Raw genomic sequence first — 22,407 nt, 5'->3', positions numbered from 1 at the left:
AACACTGCTGAAATGATTTGGCCAAACCCCTGCTGCGCTAACGGCCAGGCATAGCTACAACAGGGCAGCTAGATGTCTATGGGCGCATAAAGCTATGTTTTTGTGGATGCATGACTGAAATATATTTTCTTTTGACTTTTTTCCCATTTTGCAGCTGTAAATAATTAATATCCATATCTTAATAAATGCCTGAATTTAATCTGCTATTGTCTAACCCCTCTTTAGCCCGGTATGATTTTTCTTTATAAGGTTATTTTAATTTCCAACCTCTAGCAGAGATTTTATAATGATATATAAAGTCCTGAAGTCTTGTAGTCTGCCATTGCACTATAGTATTGCAATATCATGTATATGATTTAATTAAACTGCCTTGGCCCTTAACCATCCATGCTCCCATATTGTTAGGTAGGTAACTCTATATATTCTCTATATATTCTCCTTATTACCTGCTTTGCCTGGTTGGGTGTTTAGAACTGGGCTCTTCACACCTGATATGGCCTTCGAAACCATTGTGAAGAAGCAAGTGAAGAAGATCAGAGAGCCTTGCGTGAAATGTGTGGACATGGTCATTTCCGAGTTAATCTGTACCGTTAGACAGTGCACCAAGAAGGTAACCCTTCAACACACAGAGGAAGCCTGAGAAATGGCCACCGATATGTGTGATCTTTCAACCTTAGCATGAACATACCAAAGGCATGGTCAATCAGAGGGCATGGCACTTACCCAACCTTCTTCATGTCTGAGAGTCTCCCCAAAGCACATGGCTTCTGATTGGCTGAGCTGGGATTGTCTGAGCATGCTCCCACTTATAGTTATCCCCTTAGTCCAGTGCATGTGCCAAGTGTTGTAACTAAAGGGATTTACAAACGTACGATTGTGTGAGAATACGTGTGTATGGACAGTTTATTATTTTTAAAGCAGACAGCAACCTATCAACACTTTCAGGAGATGTCTTTTTTTGCTCTGCTTAGTATGTGTACAGAACATGTCTTGGTAATGTAACACTTAACCCCACATCTGAAGGGGGATCGGGCAATAAAGTCCCTCCTCTCATAACCTACTGCAGTTTCTCTTGTGAGATAATAACCCTCTACAGAAATGATAAATGTCTGATAAACTGCTCATCCCTTATGGGGATAAATAAACAAGGCTTGTAACGCCATATTACAACATTAATGAAAATGGAATTTATGGGATTTATTTATAGACGTAACCTCTCTCTTTGGGGTGTAACAATAAATAATACGTGTGTACAAGAGCGAGCATGACATATGTGTTCTCCTTTCTGCTGTAAGTGATCCACAGATCTATAAACATTAGTATAGGTGCTAATCTGCCTTATTCCCCAGTGTCTGGACCAATGGTTCCATTTACAACAGAACATCTCAGATGATCATTTCCCATCTCGCTTTCACTACTCCCAGGGCTGTGCTGCCAGATTCCTGATCTCACCTCTCAATTTTACCTCATTGTTTCTCTCTCTTGCTCTCTTTCCTTCTGTGTCTTTTTCTGTGGCCTTTTTTTGACTCATTTCTATTGTGTATTTTTCGCTTCTTCTCTGTTCTTCTCTCCCTGTCCCTCTGCTCCTCTCTTCCTGTCCCTCTGCTCCTCTCTTCCTGTCCCTCTGCTCCTCTCTTCCTGTCCCTCTAATTACTCTCCCTGTCCCTCTGCTCCTCTCTTCCTGTCCCTCTGCTCCTCTCTTCCTGTCCCTTTGCTCCTCTCTTCCTGTCCCTCTGCTCCTCCCTTCCTGTCCCTCTGTTCCTCTCTCCCTGTTCCTCTGCTCCTCTCTTCCTGTCCCTCTGCTCCTCTCTTCCTGTCCCTCTGCTCCTCTCTTCCTGTCCCTCTGTTACTCTCTTCCTGACCCACTGTTCCTCTCTTCCTGTCCCTCTGCTCCTCTTTTCCTGTCAATCTGCTCCTCTCTTCCTGTCCCTCTGTTTCTCTCTCCCTGTCCCTCTGCTCCTCTCTCCCTGTTCCTCTTCTCCTCTCTCCCTGTTCATCTCTATCTATCCCTCTGCTCCTCTTTCCCTGCTCCTCTCTTCCTGTCAATCTGCTCCTCTCTTCCTGTTCCTCTCTTCCTGTCTCTCTGCCACTCTCTTCTTGTCCATCTGTTCCTCTCTTCCTGTCCCTCTGCTCCTTTTTTCCTGCTCTCTCTTCCTGTTCCTCTGTTCCTCTCTTCCTGTCCCTCTGCTCCTCTTTTCCTGTTCCTCTCTTCCTGTCCATCTGTTCCTCTCTTCCTCTCTCCTGGTCCTTTGTTCCTATCTCTCTGTTCCTCCCTTCCTGCCACTCTGCTCTTCTCTCTCTGCTCCTTTCACCCTGCACGTCCTTTGCTGTACCTCTACTACTCTCCTCCGACCCCTCTGTTCCTTTTTTCATGTCCCTCTGCTCCTCTCTTCCTGTCCCTCTGCTCCTCTCTTCCTGTCCCTCTCTTCCTCTCTCCTGGTCCTTTGTTCCTATCTCTCTGTTCCTCACTTCCTGTATCTCTGCTCCTCTCTCTCTCTGTTCCTACCTTCCTGCCCCTCTGCTCTTCTCTCTCTGCTCCTCTCACCCTGCACATCCCTTGCTGTACCTCTACTCCTCTCTTCCGGCCCCTCTGTTCCTTTCTTCATGTCCCTCTGCTCCTCTCTTCCTGTCCCTCTGCTCCTCTCTTCCTGTCCCTCTGTTCCTCTCTTCCTGTCCCTCTGCGCCTCTCTTCTTGTCCTTCTGCATCTCTCTTCCTGTCCCTCTGCTCCTCTCTTCATGTCCCTCTGCTCCTCTCTTCCTGTCCCTCTGCTCCTCTCTTCCTGTCCCTCTGCTCCTCTCTTCCTGTCCCCCTGTTCCTATCTTCATGTCCCTCTGCTCCTCTCTTCCTATCCCTCTGTTCCTCTCTTCCTGTCCCTCTCTTCCTCTATCCTGGTCTTTGTTTGTCTCTCTCTGTTCCTCACTCCTGTCCCTTTTTTCCTCCTCTCTTCCTGTCCCTCTGCTCCTCTCTCTCTGTTCCTCCCTTCCTGCCCCTATGCTCTTCTCTCCCTGCTCCTCTCCTGAACATCCCTTGCTGTATCTTACTTCTCTCCTCCTGTCCTTCTGTTCCTTTCTTCATGTCCCTCTGCTCCTCTCTTCCTGTACCTCTGCTCCTCTCTTCCTGTCCCTCTGCGCCTCTCTTCCTGTCCCTCTGCGCCTCTCTTCCTGTCCCTCTGCTCCTCTCTTCCTGTCCCTCTGTTCCTCTCTTCCTGTCCCTCTGCTCCTCTCTTCCTGTCCCTCTGTTCCTCTCTTCCTGTCCCTCTGTTCCTCTATTCCTGTCCCTCTTCTCCATAACAATCATTTTTCATACCCAACCTTCAAATATTTTTCTTGTCTTTCTCTTCTCCTTTCTTGCTCCCTCTTCTTCTTTTTTTCTTTTCCATTCATCATATTTTCTTCTGTCTCTTCTCACTTTTCAACTGTTTTACCATCTCCTTGCTCTGTCTTCTCCCCCTTTTCCTCTCTTCTCCCTCTGCTTTATACTCCTTTTCTCTCTGTGTCTGTCCCACCCCTGCGGGGTCTGTCCCTGGTTCACACAGGACTGGACTTTTCACGCCTGACCTCGCTTTTGAAGCCATAGTGAAAAAACAGGTGCAGAAGTTGAAGGAGCCGTGTCTGAAGTGTGTGGATATGGTAGTGAGTGAACTGACCTCCACCATCCAAAAGTGTAGCGCGAAGGTACAGTGGCCTGGGGACACAAAACTATCTCCTAAATGCATATTATATATATTTAATATATGTGCATTTAATTACACCACAGTGGTCATGTTTTACAGTAATTATGACAGTTTGCATGTACTTGTAGACCACTAGCATTCTCCTTGAGAAGTTTCTTGAGTATGTTTATCTCCAATTAGGGACAGGGAAAAAAAAAAGCTCTAAGCGGCGTTAGCATGTTGCAGGGTGCTGCAGGATGCACTACAGCTTCTCTGGGTGCAATGTAAAAAAACATTGGTTTTAATGTTAACGTCTGAAAAAAAACAGACAAGATAAAGAAAGAACTTTATATTTTTTTAACTGCGTATAATTAATGATTTCATTGAGAAATACATTGAGTTATATGTAAATTTTATACATTCATGTAATATATACCTGCTAATAGTAGTGCTGATTAAAGCCATATTTCTTCTGCATCCCCAGCAGCTAAATAATTTTAGGTATATAAATGTATATATACACAGGCACCTGACTTATGCCTTTGATATCTGATGGATAATTATAGATGCCATCTGTTGTCTGGCGATTTCTATAAACTACTAAATCGCCACTCTTGTGTATTGTAATATCTGCAAAACAACTCACTGCTTTCCAGTATCTTGCCCTTCTAACCTGACACAGTGTATAGCAGGACTACTAGTCTCTCAGATATTTGTTATGGTAGAATGTCGTGTAGGCACGTGCAGTACAACACTAGCCCAGTATTCACATAGCCGCCAGAGGGGGTATTAATACACAAAACAGGATACCTTATGTAGCACAGGGCTGAGTTTTGTCAGCGACTGATTTACGTGTAGGAAGCGAAAGCACAAGAGTTTGTAATGCCAGGAGAGGTTGTGTGAGTGTTCTGTGTGGCTGGAATCAGATTGGTAATAAGATCAAGGTGACTCTCGGCCCTTTGTAAATTCCCAGGGCAGGCTTAACCAGGTTCCTCCATTCACAGGGATTTGCATTAGCGCATATGCTGCGTCCCTGTTAGTGGGATCCATATAGGCTAAGCCTGTCCTGTTACACATCATGTTGTGTTGCGCTCTGCATGTTGCATGTTCTCTGTCACGTGTACGTCATGATAGTATTTGTTTTGCTGGTTCTATGATTGTGATGTTGATGCTGTACAGCAGTGTTTCTCAGCAACAGACATTACATGCCAGCAATTAGTATATTTCTCAGATATAAAATACATTGGCATGGCACTGAACTACACTGACCCAAGTCACTAACCAACAGATATGACATGAGATTTAAAAACATGTATATCCGTATATATATGTATATCCGTCTGTCTCACTGCCTAGAATAATGCCCCTGACTGCATAGCGGTTTTAAAACTCTTCTGCCTTTAAAATATTTACATGTTGTTTTACAATATCAGTAAGGCAGAGATCTAGACAGTAAGTTAGCCTGAGAAAAACGTAATCCATTAGTGTAGGTTTTGCCTACGCGTTTCGCTGGTAGATCTTTTGTTGCGAAGCACTGATTTACACATAACATACGCAGATCACAAACAGATCAGTTTATCTCTCAACGTTTCAAGTGGCTACAAAAGGGGACATCATATTCTTGATGTCATTTTATTTAATGTTGATTACGACCCCCTTTGGATAATTATCTGTATTTAAGTTATATGTGTGCAATTATCATGTATTCTAGTCTTCATAAACACATGTACTATGACATTATGAATGAAAGAGGAATTTCCTCTAAAACTAGAGACGGTTGGGAGATCAAGATCTGTATGTATACATATGTCCGTCTGTCTATCTATGTGTCTTTATATTATCTTCTTTTGCTTCCAGTGTTTGGCATTGCAGTCTAATTATCAGACAAAACATCTACTTAAAGTGACACTAAACCCAATTTTTTTTTATTCAGATAAAGCAGTAATTTTAAGCTACTTTCTAATTTATTCTTTTTATCAATATGTCTTTGTTCTCTTGCTATCTTTATTTAAAAAGCAGAAACATAAAGCTTAGGAGACGGGCAATTTTTTGGTTGAGAACCTGGGTTATGCTTGCTTATTGGTTTTCTAAATGTAGCCACCAATAAGCAAGCACTATCCATGGTGCTGAACCTAAAGTGGGTTTTCTCTACATTCCTGCTTTTAAAATAAAGATAGCAAGAAAACTTTTATTTTGCACGTGTAGATAACTTGCCTAAAAGATTATAGGTTGTCTGCGCATTAATCTGCCTTTTATTTGTGATTCTTGTCATAAGAATCTTTGAGTCCTATTTTTGGACTTTGGAGGAAGATACAGAAATTTCCTTAATGTCCTAAATTGCTAAATTTTTGTACTTGTTTCCCCTGAAGAGGAAACAGGATATATTCTTGTCAAGGTCACAAAACTGTCAAGGTCACAAAATTGCTGAAAAACAGAATTGACATTATTAAATGAAAGAACACGTATTGTTTTCCGGGTTACATAAATCAAATTGCTTAAAAAAACAAACCAACTGATATATATTATAGTTTTTGAAAGTCGGAACTCTAAAAATAGTGAACAAAAAAAAAGAAGACTATTTTTTTTGCATGTAAAAATTATATCATTTTTTTTATAATTCAGTTTTTTTAAAAATAAACAAGAAATTTCCTAACATCATTAAATTAATAGATACTTTACCTTTTTATATGTCCCAATTTTTTTTTACATTTTATTTATTTCTATCCAATTTAATTAAAATACTAAATAAAGATATGGCAACTTATCTCAATGTCAAACATTACAATTTTGGTGTCTATTGTTTTATTTATTTACAGGATAATTTATTGTTTTGTTTTCTTGTTGTCAGTCATATGATTCTGGAAATGTGGCATACTTAGTTATTGCTATATGTTAAAGGGACATGTTTTGAAAATGATATATTTATATAGACCATACAGCGTTTAAAAAAAAAAAAGTATAGTTTTGCTTATTTTTAAATAACATTGCGCTGATTTTCAGACTCCTAGCCAAGCCCCAAAGTTTTAGAAGAATACTTAAGTATACCTACTCCAGCTTGCTCCTGTTTGTGTAAAGAGTCTTTTCATATGCAGAGGAAGGGGGGAGGTCTGCTGTAGAACCGCTTTCAGTGGTTGTTTCAGCTAACCTCATCAACATAGCTTCTAAGTAAGTTTTTAAATGGTTTTATACTGGATTTTTAGATCAGTATCTGTGCATATTATTCTTTATAGTAGTGTCTGTTACATGCAGTTAAATAAAAAAATAGTGTATGCTGTCCCTTTAACCTATACACTTTATATTTCTGAAAACTATATTTAAAAAACTTTCTGTGAAGAAATTGATCCTTTAAGAAATAATGACTTTCTGTTTTTATTTTAAGCCAATAGGACTATCTGCATTTTCATTTTACACCTGAACCTTAAATACAATGTAATACAGACTTCTGGTGGTACAAGACGTTAATCATATAAATCTTCTTTGGTGATAATGATTTGTGAAAGTAATCAGTAGTGTGAGAGCGGGTAATTGCATGTGATCATGTGTGCATTTGGTTATTGGTCTACAAAGGCTGTGTAAAAAAGCATTAGGCACTTAATAGATGTACTAGCTGATAGAATATGTATTTTTTTGGTTCTTGCTTTTTATTAAATCCGGCTTGGGACCACAAGGCCATCCTCTCTGGGTCACACAATGTGTGGCTTCGGTTGAGTCACTAGCAGAGCACAGCTAAGCAGCTGTTTTTGTGACTCTGCAGTTGCGCATCTGCCTCAGAGTATTAATGCGCTTCTACAGATTGCTTTATATATTGCCTGATGAAACAGCTAGCTGTCTAAGCGGGCGAGAAACGCGTAGTAGATACATTGTTTTCTTTCTAATGACACGATGAGTCCACGGATCATCTAATTACTAATGGGATATATCACTCTTGCCCAGCAGGAGGCAGCAAAGAGCACCACAGCAAAGCTGTTAAATATCACCTCCCTTCCCTCCGACCCCAGTCATTCTCTTTGCCTACGTTAGAGCAAGGAAGTGGTAAAGTTAGGTGTTAGTTATGATTCTTCAATCAAGATTTTATTATTTTTTAAGTAGTGCAAGATTGTGCTGCTTTGTCCTAGGGTGTAGCCGTAGTACACATCAGTCTCTTCAGTAGGGCAGTGGTGGCTATAGAAACATAGAATTTGACGGTAGATAAGAACCAAAAAGGCCCATCAAGTCTACCCATATTACATGTTACTTTTTCCTTAGGATAGCCTTATGCATGTCCCAGGCATTTTTAAATTCCTTTACAGTCTATGGCCTCTAGTTATCAAGCTCCGTAAGGAGCTTGATGGCCTCTGTTTCTGGCGAGTCTTCAGACTCGCCAGAAACAGCAGTTATGAAGCAGCAGTCACAAAGACCGCTGCTCCGGACACACATCGCCGGAAATCAACCCGATCGAGTACGATCGGGTTGATTGACACCCCCCTGCGAGTCTGCAGGGGGCGGCGTTGCACCAGCAGCTCTTGTGAGCTGCTAGTGCAATGCTGAATACGGCGAGCGTATTGCTCGCCGTATTCAGCAATGTCTGTCGGACCTGATCCGCACTGTCAGATCAGGTCCGACAGACAATGATAACTAGAGGCCTTTGTGTTTACCACCTCAAATGGAAGTTCATTCCATGAATCCACCACCCTTTCTGTAAAAAAATGCTTCCTTAAATTTCTCCTGAATCTGCTACCCTCTAACTTTAGATTGTGACCCCTTGTTTTGGCATTTATTTGGCTTTAGAGCAATGGGAACTTGTGGGACATAATTCTCACTGTGCCTCCCATGTAATTTATGCTGCCCTAATCATGATAGCCTGAGTAAGATTACTCAGTCTTTATCTTTTTCTCCACAGGTCTATGTGAGGAAAGAGGACCTCTTAAATCTGGTGAGCTTCCTTGCTGTCGGGCAGATGTGTGAGGTAAGTGCTGACTTTATTATTTCTGGGAAAGGAAGAAAGACACTCAGAAAAAGTGGGCACTTTATTTCAGAGACATTAAATGACAATGTTCAATATGAACACTTTATTTATAAAGAGGGACACTTAAACTCTCCTATACTGGAGAGGACTTATAAGAGATAAGTGTATGCAGGCACTGGGGCTGAGGAAGATTTTTATACTCTGGTGGTTCCACTACTCCTGGCGGTTAAACTTTAACACAAAATGCCGACCAGGAGTTTGGGGGAACGCCCGTGATGGGCGGAGCTATGTGAGGCTGCAATCTGTATTGCGCACCACTTTTACTTCACTTCCGAGTGCGGAGGAAGAGAATTTTCTGGGTCTGTCTAGAAACGCATGATTATCTGCATTGCATGCGTTTCTAGAACCGGAGAACTTTTCACGTAGTCTCCTGCTGAGTTCCGGATCGTTTTGTCTAGTGGGATTTGAAAAGCTACGGTGTAGCAGGTCAGGTAGGCACCTCAGCAAACAAGAGGTGTAGAGGTGTTCTTTTAGTTTTTTTTAGCAATTTTTCTCATTTTGCAGACTATAGTAAAAAAGGTTACGTTTTAAATTTTAAAGGGACAGTAATGTTTTTTATATTTTTAAATTTTTAGTAAAAAATTAAGATTATAATTTGATAATTTGAACCATTGTGAGTCAGAATGGACCAAGAGGTTTTGCAAAATGTCACTTGTTCTTTGTGTTTTGATGCCAATGTGGAACCACCAATCCCTTTCTGTTCCTCATGTATTGAGAGAACTTAAAATTATAGGGATAGCCTTTTTTCTGAGCCAACATTTTCCAAGGCGGACGCTGTTCAGGAGTCTAATGACAATGTTCAATATATGCCGCAGCTTTCTCCTCAAGCGTACCAACTTGTATCGCCCACACATGCAGTGCCCTGCGCTTCCTCTCTAACTCCTCCTGGAGTTACGTTGCAAGACATCGCTTCTCTCATGTCCTCTCCAGTTTCTGATGCGTTGTCTGCTTTTCCCATGCTACAGGGAAAGCGCAAAAGGAAAAGTAAACATTCAGTAGGTTACTGACACAGTTGTTGCTATCTCGGAGGCCCCCTCCCAGAAGCCTGAGGAGGAGGATCTTTCGGTAGCATCTGAGGGTGAAATCTCAAATTCTGACAGTGTAATTCCTCCTGCTGATACTGAAGTTGTATCCTTCAGGTTTAAGCTAGAACACCTCGGTCTGTTACTTAAGGAGGTTTTAGCTACATTGGATGACAGCGACACTATGGTTGTAGTTAATCCTAAGAAATCCAGTAAGCTAAACAAATATTTTGATGTACCTTCCTCGGTAGAGGTTTTCCCAGTACCAGACCGAGCTTCTGAGATCATTGCTAAGGAATGGGAGAGACCGGTATCCCTTTTTCTCCATCTCCTATTTTTAAAAAGATGTTTCCCATAGTGGACTCTATCAAGGAGGCTTGGCAAACAGTACCCAAGGTGGAAGGAGCTATTTCCACTCTGGCCAAGAGAACTACTATCCCCATAGAGGATAGTTGTGCCTTTAAAGATCCTATGGACAAAAAATTAGGGGGGTTACTCAAGAAGATGTATGTACACCAAGGTTTACAATGGCAACCTGCAGTGTGCATTGCTACCGTCACTAGTGCGGCGTCATATTGGTTTGATGCGTTTTCTGATGCTATTAGGACAGACACTCCCCTTGATGAGATCCAGGATAGGATAAAAGCCCTTAAGTTGGCTAATCCTTTTATTACTGATGCTTCCATACAGGTTATCAAACTGGGAGCAAAGATTTCAGGTTTTGCTGTACAAGCCCGCAGAGCTTTATGGTTAAAATCTTTGGTCATCTAAGTCTAAACTTTTAGCGATTCCTTACAAGGGAAACACCTTGTTTGGACCGGGTTTGACGGAAATAATCTCTGATATTACGGGAGGAAAGGGTCATCTTCCCACTCAGGATAAGAGAAACAAACAAAAGGGACGTCAGAGTAATTTTCATTCCTTTCGAAATTTCAAGGGAAATTCTTCCGCTTCCTCTTCCAAGCAGGAACAGTCCAAACCTTCCTGGAGACCCAATCAGTCTTGGAACAAGGGGAAACAATCCAAAAGCCTACTATGGAATCAAAGTAAGCATGAAGGGACTGCCCCCGATCCAGGACCGGATCTTGTGGGGGGCAGGCTTTCCTTCTTCACTCGGGTTCAAGATGTTCAGGATCCCTGGGCAGTGGACATAGTGTCCCAGGGATACAAACTAGAGTTCAAGAATTTTCCTCCCAGAGGCAGGTTTCTGCTTTCAAGATTATCTGTAGACCAGACAAAAAGAGAGGCGTTCTTACACTGTGTACAGGACCTCTCCGACCTGGGAGTGATAGTTCCTGTTCCGATGCAGGAACGGGGTCTGGGGTTTTATTCCAATCTGTTTGTGGTTCCCAAAAAGGAAGGAACCTTCAGACCAATTTTAGATCTCAAGAGTCTAAACAAATTCCTCAGAGTGCCGTCCTTCAAGATGGAAACTATTCGTTCCATTCTTCCTTTGGTCCAAGAGGGTCAATTTATGACAACGGTGGATTTAAAGGACGCGTACCTGCATGTTCCCATTCACAGGGATCATCACAAGTTTCTAAGGTTTGCATTTCTAGACAAACACTTCCAATTCGTGGCTCTTCCTTTCAGCCTTGCTGCAGCTCCCAGAATTTTCTCAAATGTTCTGGGATCCCTATTGGTGGTGCTCCGATTTTGGGGCATTGCAGTGGCGCCCTATCTGGACGACATCCTGGTCCAGGCGCCATTCTACCAGCAAGCAAGATCCCACAGGGAAATGTTGTTATCTTTCCTGCGATCTCACGGATGGAAGGTAAATTTGGAAAAGAGCTCCTTAGTTCCAAATACAAAGATAATTTTCTTGGGAACCATAATAGATTCCCTATCAATGAAAATCTTTTTTGACAGATGCCAGGAAATCAAAGATTTTTTATTCTTGTTTAGCGCTTCAGTCCTCTCCTCGGCCATCAGTGGCTCAGTGCATGGAGGTAATCGGGCTGATGGTAGCGGGAATGGACATCATCCCGTTCGCCCGTTTCCACCTCAGACCTCTGCAGCTAAACATGCTCAGTCAGTGGAACGGAGATTATGCGGATTTGTCTCCGCGAATACAGCTGGAGCAGGAGACAAGAGATTCTCTTCTTTGGTGGTTGTCTCAGGATCATCTCTCCCAGGGAACCTGCTTTCGTAGACCCTCTTGGGTGATTGTGATGACAGACGCCAGCCTTCTGGGATGGGGAGCAGTCTGGGGCTCTCTAAAGGCTCAGGGGACTTGGACTCAGTTGGAGTCTGTTCTGCCCATAAACATTCTGGAGCTGAGAACAATCTTCAATGTTCTTCTGGCCTGGCCCCAGTTAGCCTTGGCCTAGTTCATAAGGTTCCAGTCGGACATCAGATCTTCAGTGGCTTACATCAACCATCAAGCATGCAACTTTAAGCAACTTTCTAATTTACTCCTATTATCATTTTTTCTTCGTTCTCTTGCTCATTATTTGAAAAAGAAGGCATCTAAGCTGTTTTTTGGTTTCAGCACTTTTTTATTGGTGGATGAATTTATCCACCAATCAGCAAGGACAACCCAGGTTGTTCACCAAAAATGGGCCAGCATCTAAACTTACATTCTTGCATTTCAAATAAAGATACCAAGAGAATGAAGAAAATTTGATAATAGGAGTAAATTAGAAAGTTGCTTAAAATTTCATGCTCAATCTGAATCACGAAAGAAAATTTTTGGGTACAGTGTCCCTTTAAGCTGTTATCTTGGAAAGTTTTGTTCCTTGTTGCTATTTTCATTCGGATAAGGTAGTTTTACGTACCAAGTTAGGGTTTCTCCCTAAGGTAGTTTCTGACAGGAACATTAATCAGGAGATTGTTGTTCCTTCCTTGTGTCCTAATCCTTCTTCTCAGAAGGAATGGCTTCTGCACAATCTGGACGTGGTTCGTGCACTAAAATTCTATCTACAGGCGACTAAGGATTTTTGCAGTTTTCTGCTCTGTTTGTGGTATTCTCTGGGAAATGTAAGGGACAGAAAGCTACGGCTACTTCTCTTTCTTTTTGACTGAAGAGTATAATACATTGTGCTTATGAAACTGCGGGACAGCAGCCTCCAGAGAGATTTACGGTTCATTCCACAAGGGCTGTTTCTTCCTCATGGGCATTCAAAAATGAAGCTTCTGTGGAACAGATTTGCAAGGCTGCAACTTGGTCCCCTCTCCACACTTTTTCAAAATTCTATAAATTTGATACTTTTGCCTCAGCTCAGGCCGCTTTTGGGAGAAAGGTTCTTCAAGCAGTGGTGCCTTCCATTTAGGTTCCCTGTCTTGTCCCTCCCCTATCATCTGTGTACTCTAGCTTGGGTACTGAATTCCATTAGTAATTAGATGTTCCATGGACTCATCGTATCATTAGAAAGAAAACAAAATTTTTGCTTACCTGAAAAATTTATTTCTTGACACAATGAGTCCACGGCCCACCCTGTTCTTTTAGACAGGGTGTTGGTATGTTATAAACTTCAGACACCTCTGCACCTTGTTACTTCCTTTCTCTCCTTTACTTCGGTCGAATGACTGGGGTGGGAGGGAAGGGAGGTGATATTTAACAGCTTTGCTGTGGTGCTCTTTGCCGCCTCCTGCTGGACAGGAGTGATATATCCCATTAGTAATTAGATGATCCGTGGACTCATTGTGTCAAGAAAGAAATACATTTATCAGGTAAGCATAAATTTTGTTTTTAGTGTAGCTGCATGGTACAGTTAGACTAAAATCAGTTTGGGATGGTCCTAAAAAATTCATTTTCCATAATCTCCTGCTGAATTAGCACCTCCGGTTTTTCTGAAGGGTAGGACTAAGTGGTACATTCCTTAGCTGGGCAGTGTTTATGCTTTTTGAAGATTAAATTCTAGTTCCACAGAATTATTTAAAGCTGGATATCAAAAAAAGCAAGAACCACACATTTAAAAATATAATTAAGTTCAGATAAAATTATTCAAAAAGAAAAATATTAACCTGTTAAAACACAAATAATAAATCAAACAAAAAACAATGTGTTTGTGCAAAAAGGATATGTCCAAAAAAGTGAATTGGAGATTATGTGCCAACTCCAAATGTGCATAAGTGATCCCAGGGTTTACTTCTCAGTGGAAACAAATGCTGCAGTCGAACCCCAAGGGTTAACCTTAAATAAAACAGATTAATACTGCCAGTGGTGAAGTTCTGTGAGACTACAGGGTTAATTCTCATGTAAGTTGTATACTCGCATACTGCAGAGCTTCACACCATACTCTAGATATAAACGTAATGGGTGACTCCAACAGGAGCAGATAGAATTGAACTCAGATGAAAGTTACCACATTTTATTTAAACGTGTTAAACTCACAGGATTTTACCGAGAACAATCACAGCTAGGACATCCGTATATTACACAGACTGTATATTGTAAACAATGTCTATGATTACGGTTTGCAGTTTAGAAGGTTGGTCTCTGCCCACAACGTGACATCACACGCTCAAATCCAAATAGTTGCTTGGCTTTTTCAAGGATGTCCTTGTGCTGTTAATTGGGTCTTCTTATACTCATCTGTTCACTTCTTATTGGTCATTCTTAATAATTATCATCTGGTGCATTTTCCTTTGCTCATTAAGTCCATCTTGCTAATATCTTATGAAAATATGTTGTAAGGAAACTTACCTATATAGTTCATACCGATGTTAAAATACCACAATACATACAATACACAGGTTATGTTTCATCTGAAATATTTACATTCAAGTATTTACAGATTGTTATAGCTACATACCATATAAAAATGTGTTTACAATATACGGATGTGCAATATACGGTTGTTCTAGCTGTGGTTGTTCTCTGTAAACCCCTGTGATTTTAAACACACATTTTAATAAATTGTTGTAACTTTCATCTGAGTTTACTTCTATCTGCTCCTGTTGGAATCTCCCATTGCGTTTATATCTAAAGCTTGATATAAAGCTCTTCAGTATGTGAGTATACAACGTACATGTGAATTAACCCTGTAGTCTCACAGGACTTCACTTTTGGCAGCATTGATCTGGTTTATTTGAGGTTAACCCTTGGAGGTCAACTGCAGTATTTGTTTCCATTGAGAAGTAATCCCTGGGATCACATATGCACATTTGGAGTTGGCAATTTTTTTTGGCATATCCTTTTTGCACTAACACGTTGTTTTTTGTTAGATAAAATTGTTGATTTAAAATACTGCTCTGGAATTCCTTTTATATTATTATTTTTCCTTCTCTGCTGTGTGTGCGCTTGTGTGTGTGCAAGGTAATGATGGTATTTCCCACACAGCAGCTTCTTCTTTCTTACAGCTCAGCCAGTATCCTCACCTGCGAGAGGAAATGGAGAGGATTGTAACAACGCACATTCGTGAGAGAGAGGGGCGCACAAAAGATCAGGTGAGGGTCAAAATGACAGAAACATTATGGCACGAAATGCGTAAGAGGCAGCACCTTACATTATAGTGATAGTAAATAATAATGAAGGTAGTGCCCAGATATAGACACCAAGTTTTTTTATTCCTGAATGCCGCTAGCTAAAGTACCTTTTTCGTATGGTTTTTGTTACTTATATGCAGCCGCCCCTTCAGAGGCTCTTGTTTTCTTGTGTGAAGGGGTGAGCATTGCAGCTAATGAGGCGGCACTAGCTTCACTATGGAGTTTAAGGGCGAAATGCGCATGCGCAGTTTTTCAAGGGGAGTCCCTTATTCTCAATATTATACTTGAATTACCCTGAGCTGAGCGGGAGGAAAGGCTCTTCACTGGCTGTACTTCCTGCCTTGTCCAGCGCATTATCCAGAGAATATTTTTACCTTTAATACTGAAAAACAAAACGGGTCCAAAAATGTGAAATTTTAAAGTCTCTATAGTGTTAATAAAATATTACAAAACTTTAAACGACATAATCTGTACACAGAATGAGTACGATTGTCATAATTGTAACTTATGAAGTGTTTGGTTGTTATTAAACGCTTGAAACTGGTATTAATTACACACGTCGTGAATTGATATTAATGATTTAGTTTAAGAAAAAGAAGTCTATAAACACATCAGACGGTGATCATTAGTTTAGTGGGTTGGAACTTGGACACTACTGTTGATACTGGGTATATGGAGTTACATTTACATTCTTCACTTTACCATAATCTTCTCTTGAGGAGCGGTAATCGATAATGTCAGACGCTGGCTAAGCCCATGAATAGTTATAATACAGAATCCAGCCCTATCACACAGTTCTTATATAAGGTCTCTTGCATTCCCTATTCTTAGGCATGAACATCTAAGCTCTGAGCATCCTCCTAGTCTCAGCTGCCATCTTGTCTTTATGTTTCCTCAGGTCATGCTGCTGATAGACATCGAACTGTCTTACATGAATACCAACCATGAAGATTTCATTGGTTTTGCTAAGTAAGAGCTGCTGTGGGGTCTTTGTATGGGGATATATAGATGACGTATAGGGAAACCATTTCAGTAGCTAGGGTGTTATGCCTTGTGAATGTTATGGTGTCATGTTAGATTTGAAGACATTTATAGTTGCTGCATGTTCTCAGTAAGGTTGAACCTACAATTACAAAGTGATTATTAGGGTTTAGGTGCTAGGGAAGGGGTGTGAGCTGGGGCAGGGGGTGAAGGGCACCTGGGCTATGGGGGGTTTGTTGGGTCTGTACTGAGGTGCCCGGTGTTTTGTTATTACAGTGCTCAGCAGCGCAGCAGCCAAACCAATAAAAAGAAGGCATCTGGGAATCAGGTAAGTGCTTGTTTTTTAGCTTTGTAGATTTCAGCCAATCGCAGCCTGCATACATACCCTCATCTGGGCTTTAAACTAGATGCATCATCTGTGACTTGTTTAACCCCTTCAGTGCTGGGGCTTGGTAGCGCCTAGTAATCCTGTGCTCTCCTACATTGAGGGGGTTAACCCCTAGGTTGCCAGAGGGAGCTGTAATTCATTGCTAAGTAATGCATGGCAGGCAAGGTAATAAAGATTGGCTACATGCTTGTGTGCATCTCACCCAAACACAGCAGGTTGTTAAGAGACATATACATGTATGTAGTGATCTAGTGATGTCACTTGGTAGCACAAACACAACATATATATAATCAGGCACACGTGTATGTAGTAATCTAGTGATGTCACTGGTGGTACAAACACAACATATATGTAATCAGGCACACGTGTATGTAGTGATCTAGTGATGTCACTGGTGGTACAAACAACATATATGTAATCAGACACATGTGTATGTAGTGATCTAGTGATGTCACTTGTGGTACAAACACAACATATATGTAATCAGGCACATGTGTATGTAGTGATCTAGTGATGTCACTGGTGGTACAAACACAACATATATGTAATCAGGCACACGTGTATGTAGTGATCTAGTGATGTCACTGGTGGTACAAACACAACATATATGTAATCAGACACGCATGTATGTAGTGATCTAGTGATGTCACTGGTGGTACAAACACAACATATATATATAATCAGACACGTGTATGTAGTGATCTAGTGATGTCACTGGTGGTACAAACACAACATATATATAATCAGACGTGTATGTAGTGATCTAGTGATGTCACTTGTGATACAAACACAACATATATGTAATCAGGCACATGTGTATGTAGTGATCTAGTGATGTCACTGGTGGTACAAACACAACATATATGTAATCAGGCACACGTGTATGTAGTGATCTAGTGATGTCACTGGTGGTACAAACACAACATATATGTAAGCAGGCACACGTGTATGTAGTGATCTAGTGATGTCACTTGTGGTACAAACACAACATATATATAATCAGGCACATGTGTATGTAGTGATCTAGTGATGTCACTGGTGGTACAAACACAACATATATGTAAGCAGGCACATGTGTATGTAGTGATCTAGTGATGTCACTGGTGGTACAAACACAACATATATATAATCAGACACGTGTATGTAGTGATCTAGTGATGTCACTGGTGGTACAAACACAACATATATGTAATCAGGCACACGTGTATGTAGTGATCTAGTGATGTCACTGGTGGTACAAACACAACATATATGTAAGCAGGCACATGTGTATGTAGTGATCTAGTGATGTCACTGGTGGTACAAACACAACATATATATAATCAGACACGTGTATGTAGTGATCTAGTGATGTCACTGGTGGTACAAACACAACATATATGTAATCAGGCACACGTGTATGTAGTGATCTAGTGATGTCACTAGTGGTACAAACACAACATATATCTAATCAGGCACACGTGTATGTAGTGATCTAGTGATGTCACTGGTGGTACAAACACAACATATATGTAATCAGGCACATGTGTATGTAGTGATCTAGTGATGTCACTAGTGGTACAAACACAACATATATGTAATCAGGCACACGTGTATGTAGTGATCTAGTGATGTCACTGGTGGTACAAACACAACATATATGTAATCAGGCACACGTGACATGTATGTAGTGATTTAGTGATGTCACTTGTTAGCACAAACACAACATATATGTAATCAGGCACACGTGTATGTAGTGATCTAGTGATGTCACTAGTGGTACAAACACAACATATATGTAATCAGGCACACGTGTATGTAGTGATCTAGTGATGTCACTGGTGGTACAAACACAATATATATGTAATCAGACACACGTGTATGTAGTGATCTAGTGATGTCACTGGTGGTACAAACACAACATATATGTAATCGAGACATGTGTATGTAGTGATCTAGTGATGTCACTGGTGGTACAAACACAACATATATGTAATCAGACACGTGTATGTAGTGATCTAGTGATGTCACTTGTGGTACAAACACAACATATATGTAATCAGACACACATGTATGTAGTGAGCTGGTGATGTCACTGGTGGTACAAGCACAACATATATGTAATCAGACACACGTGTATGTAGTGATCTAGTGATATCACTGGTGGTACAAACACAACATATATGTAATCAGACACGTGTATGTAGTGATCTAATGATGTCACTGGTGGTATACAGATATATTACACATACTAGTGAATACGGTGCAATGTAACTTTATTGCTCACACATACTAGTAAATACGGTGCAATTAACTTTATTGATCACACATACTTCTGAATACATTGCAATGTAACTTTATTGATCACACATACTAGTGAATACAGTGCAATGTAATGTTATTGCTCACACATACTAGTGAATACAGTGCAATGTAACTTTATTGTTCACACATACTAGTGAATACGGTGCAATGTAACTTTATTGTTCACACATACTTCTGAATACGGTGCAATGTAACTTTATCGCTCACACATACTTCTGAATACGGTGCAATGTAACTTGATCACATATACTAGTGAATACGGTGCAATGTAACATTATTGCTCACACATACTAGTGAATACAATGCAATGTAACTATTGTTCACACATACTAGTGATTACGGTACAATGTAACGTTATTGTTCACACATACTAATGAATATGGTGCAATGTAACTTTATTGATCACACTAATGAATACGGTGCAATGTAACTTTATTACTCACACATACTAGTAAATACGATGCAATGTAACTATTGCTCACACATACTAGTGAATACAATGCAGTGTAACTATTGTTCACACATACTAGTGATTACGGTACAATGTAATGTTATTGTTCACACATGCTAATGAATATGGTGCAATGTAACTTTATTGTTCACACATTCTAGTGAATACGGTGCAATGTAACTTTACTACTCACACATACTAGTGAATATGATGCAATGTAACTATTGCTCACACATACTAGTGAATACGGTGCAATGAAACTTTATTGTTCGACACTCTAGTGAATACGGTGCAATGAAACTTTATTGTTCCACATACTAGTGAATACGGTGCAATGAAACTTTATTGTTCATATACTAGTGAATATGGTGCAATGTAACGTTATTGCTCACACATACTAGTGAATAGGGTACAATGTAACTTTATTAGTCACACATACTAGTGAATACCGTGCAATGTAACTTTATTGTTCACACATACTAGTGAATACGGTGCAATGTAACTTTATTGTTCGCACATACTAGTAAATACAGTGCAATGTAACTTTATTGTTAATACATACTAGTGAAACTTTATCAATGTCACATTTTAGTGAATACAATATAATGCAGTGTAACTTTATCAATGTCACATTTTAGTGAATACAATATAATGCAGTGTAACTTTATCAATGTCACATTTTAGTGAATACACTATAATGCAATGTAATTTTGTCACTCTCACATTTTAGTGAATACAATATAATGCAGTGTAACTTTATCAATCTCACATTTTAGTGAATACAATATAATGCAGTGTAACTTTATCAATGTCACATTTTAGTGAATACAATATAATGCAGTGTAACTTTATCAATCTCACATTTTAGTGAATACAATATAATGCAGTGTAACTTTATCAATCTCACATTTTAGTGAATACAATATAATGCAGTGTAACTTTATCAATCTCACATTTTAGTGAATACAATATAATGCAGTGTAACTTTATCAATGTCACATTTTAGTGAATACAATATAATGCAGCATAACTTTATCAATGTCACGTTTTAGTGAATACAATATAATGCAGTGTAACTTTATCAATCTCATATTTTAGTGAATACAAGCAGTGTAACTTTATCAATTTCACATTTTAGTGAATACAATATAATGCAATGTATTTTTATCAATCTCACATTTTAGTGAATACAATATAATGCAGTGTAACTTTATCAATCTCACATTTTAGTGAATACAATATAATGCAATGTAACTTTATCAATCTCACATTTTAGTGAATACAATATAATGCAGTGTAACTTTATCAATCTCACATTTTAGTGAATATAATGCAGTGTAACTTTATCAATCTCACATTTTAGTGAATACAAGCAGTGTAACTTTATCAATCTCACATTTTAGTGAATATAATGCAGTGTAACTTTATCAATCTCACATTTTAGTGAATACAAGCAGTGTAACTTTATCAATCTCACATTTTAGTGAATACAAGCAGTGTAACTTTATCAATCTCACATTTTAGTGAATACAATGCAATGTAACTTTACGGATTATGGATTTGTGAACAATTTACAGTGTTATTTATCAGCTGCCCTTTAGTATCTTTATCTCTATTTAAAACCTAAAGGGTGTAGCGTGCCTTTTAGGGTCTTCTTACGCTGCCCTAGGTCAGCTGTGTGATGATGATTCAATTACGGTGTGGCCTGGGCATCCGGCAGGGTACTGTATGATCAACCCATGTCATTAAGCTGTGCAGCATCAGGGACTGTGTGCTTGAGAAGTGCGTGCAGAACGTGCATGTCACGCACCCTGCTCTGCTAGTAATGTATTTCCCTCTTCTTGTGCTTGTCTTTGCTCCGCTGCTGTTGCTATGGTTACCCTGTGCAGGATGAAATCCTGGTGAGTAGAATGGCAGCGTATAAGGGCATCTGGGCTACAAGAGACAAAATGCTCTGATCCTGTGTTATAGATTATAAAAACAGCTCACCGCAGATCTGTATTTTGTGCGACTGAAATTATACTATAGAATATTGTTACACAAAATTATAGTATAGACGATTAGTACAAAGAACTGTAGTATAGATGATTAATACAAAGAATTATAGTATAGAGGATTAATACAAAAAATTATAGTATAGAGGATTAATACAAAGAATTATAGTATAGAGGATTAATACAAAGAACTGTAGTATAGACAATTAACACAAAGAATTATAGTATAGACGATTAATACAAAGAATTATAGTATAGAGGATTAATACAAAGAACTGTAGTATAGACAATTAACACAAAGAATTATAGTATAGACGATTAATACAAAGAATTATAGTATAGAGGATTAATACAAAGAACTGTAGTATAGACAATTAACACAAAGAATTATAGTATAGACAATTAACACAAAGAATTATAGTATAGACAATTAATACAAATAATTATAGTATAGACGATTAATACAAAGAACTGTAGTATAGATGATTAATACAAAGAATTATAGTATAGATGATTAACACAAAGAATTATAGTATAGACGATTAATACAAAGAGTTATAGTATAGAGGATTAATACAAAGAACTGTAGTATAGATGATTAATACAAATAATTATAGTATAGATGATTAATACAAATATTTATAGTATAGACGATTAATACAAAGAATTATAGTATAGAGGATTAATACAAAGAATTATAGTATAGAGGATTAATACAAAGAATTATAGTATAGAGGATTAATACAAAGAATTATAGTATAGACGATTAATACAAAGAATTATAGTATAGAGGATTAATACAAAGAACTGTAGTATAGACAATTAACACAAAGAACTGTAGTATAGATGATTAATACAAATATTTATAGTATAGACGATTAATACAAAGAATTATAGTATAGACGATTAATACAAAGAATTATAGTATAGAGGATTAATACAAAGAATTATAGTATAGACGATTAATACAAATAATTATAGTATAGACGATTAATACAAAGAACTGTAGTATAGATGATTAATACAAATAATTATAGTATAGACGATTAATACAAATAATTATAGTATAGACGATTAATACAAATAATTATAGTATAGACGATTAATACAAAGAACTGTAGTATAGATGATTAATACAAATAATTATAGTATAGACGATTAATACAAATAATTATAGTA

The 22,407-nt window shown here is 39.0% G+C and overlaps 1 protein-coding gene across 3 annotated transcripts in view; it reads left to right on the top strand.

The window, feature by feature from the left end:
• The window catches only part of DNM1 (dynamin 1), a 318,929-nt gene that overhangs the window by 168,837 nt on the left and 127,685 nt on the right, over positions 1 to 22,407 (top strand). For all 3 annotated transcript variants that reach the window (XM_053695682.1, XM_053695681.1, XM_053695680.1), the window contains exons 10-13: positions 472 to 610; positions 14,985 to 15,071; positions 16,009 to 16,079; positions 16,368 to 16,419. In XM_053695682.1, the coding sequence (XP_053551657.1) occupies positions 472 to 610; positions 14,985 to 15,071; positions 16,009 to 16,079; positions 16,368 to 16,419 (349 nt within the window). The remainder of the gene's footprint in view (positions 1 to 471; positions 611 to 14,984; positions 15,072 to 16,008; positions 16,080 to 16,367; positions 16,420 to 22,407) is intronic.

This window comes from Bombina bombina, chromosome 12 (assembly GCF_027579735.1).
Source record: "Bombina bombina isolate aBomBom1 chromosome 12, aBomBom1.pri, whole genome shotgun sequence".
NCBI classification, from domain to species: domain Eukaryota; kingdom Metazoa; phylum Chordata; class Amphibia; order Anura; family Bombinatoridae; genus Bombina; species Bombina bombina.
Note: the sequence above shows the minus strand (reverse complement) of the source record. Positions and strands in the feature narration are given on the sequence as shown.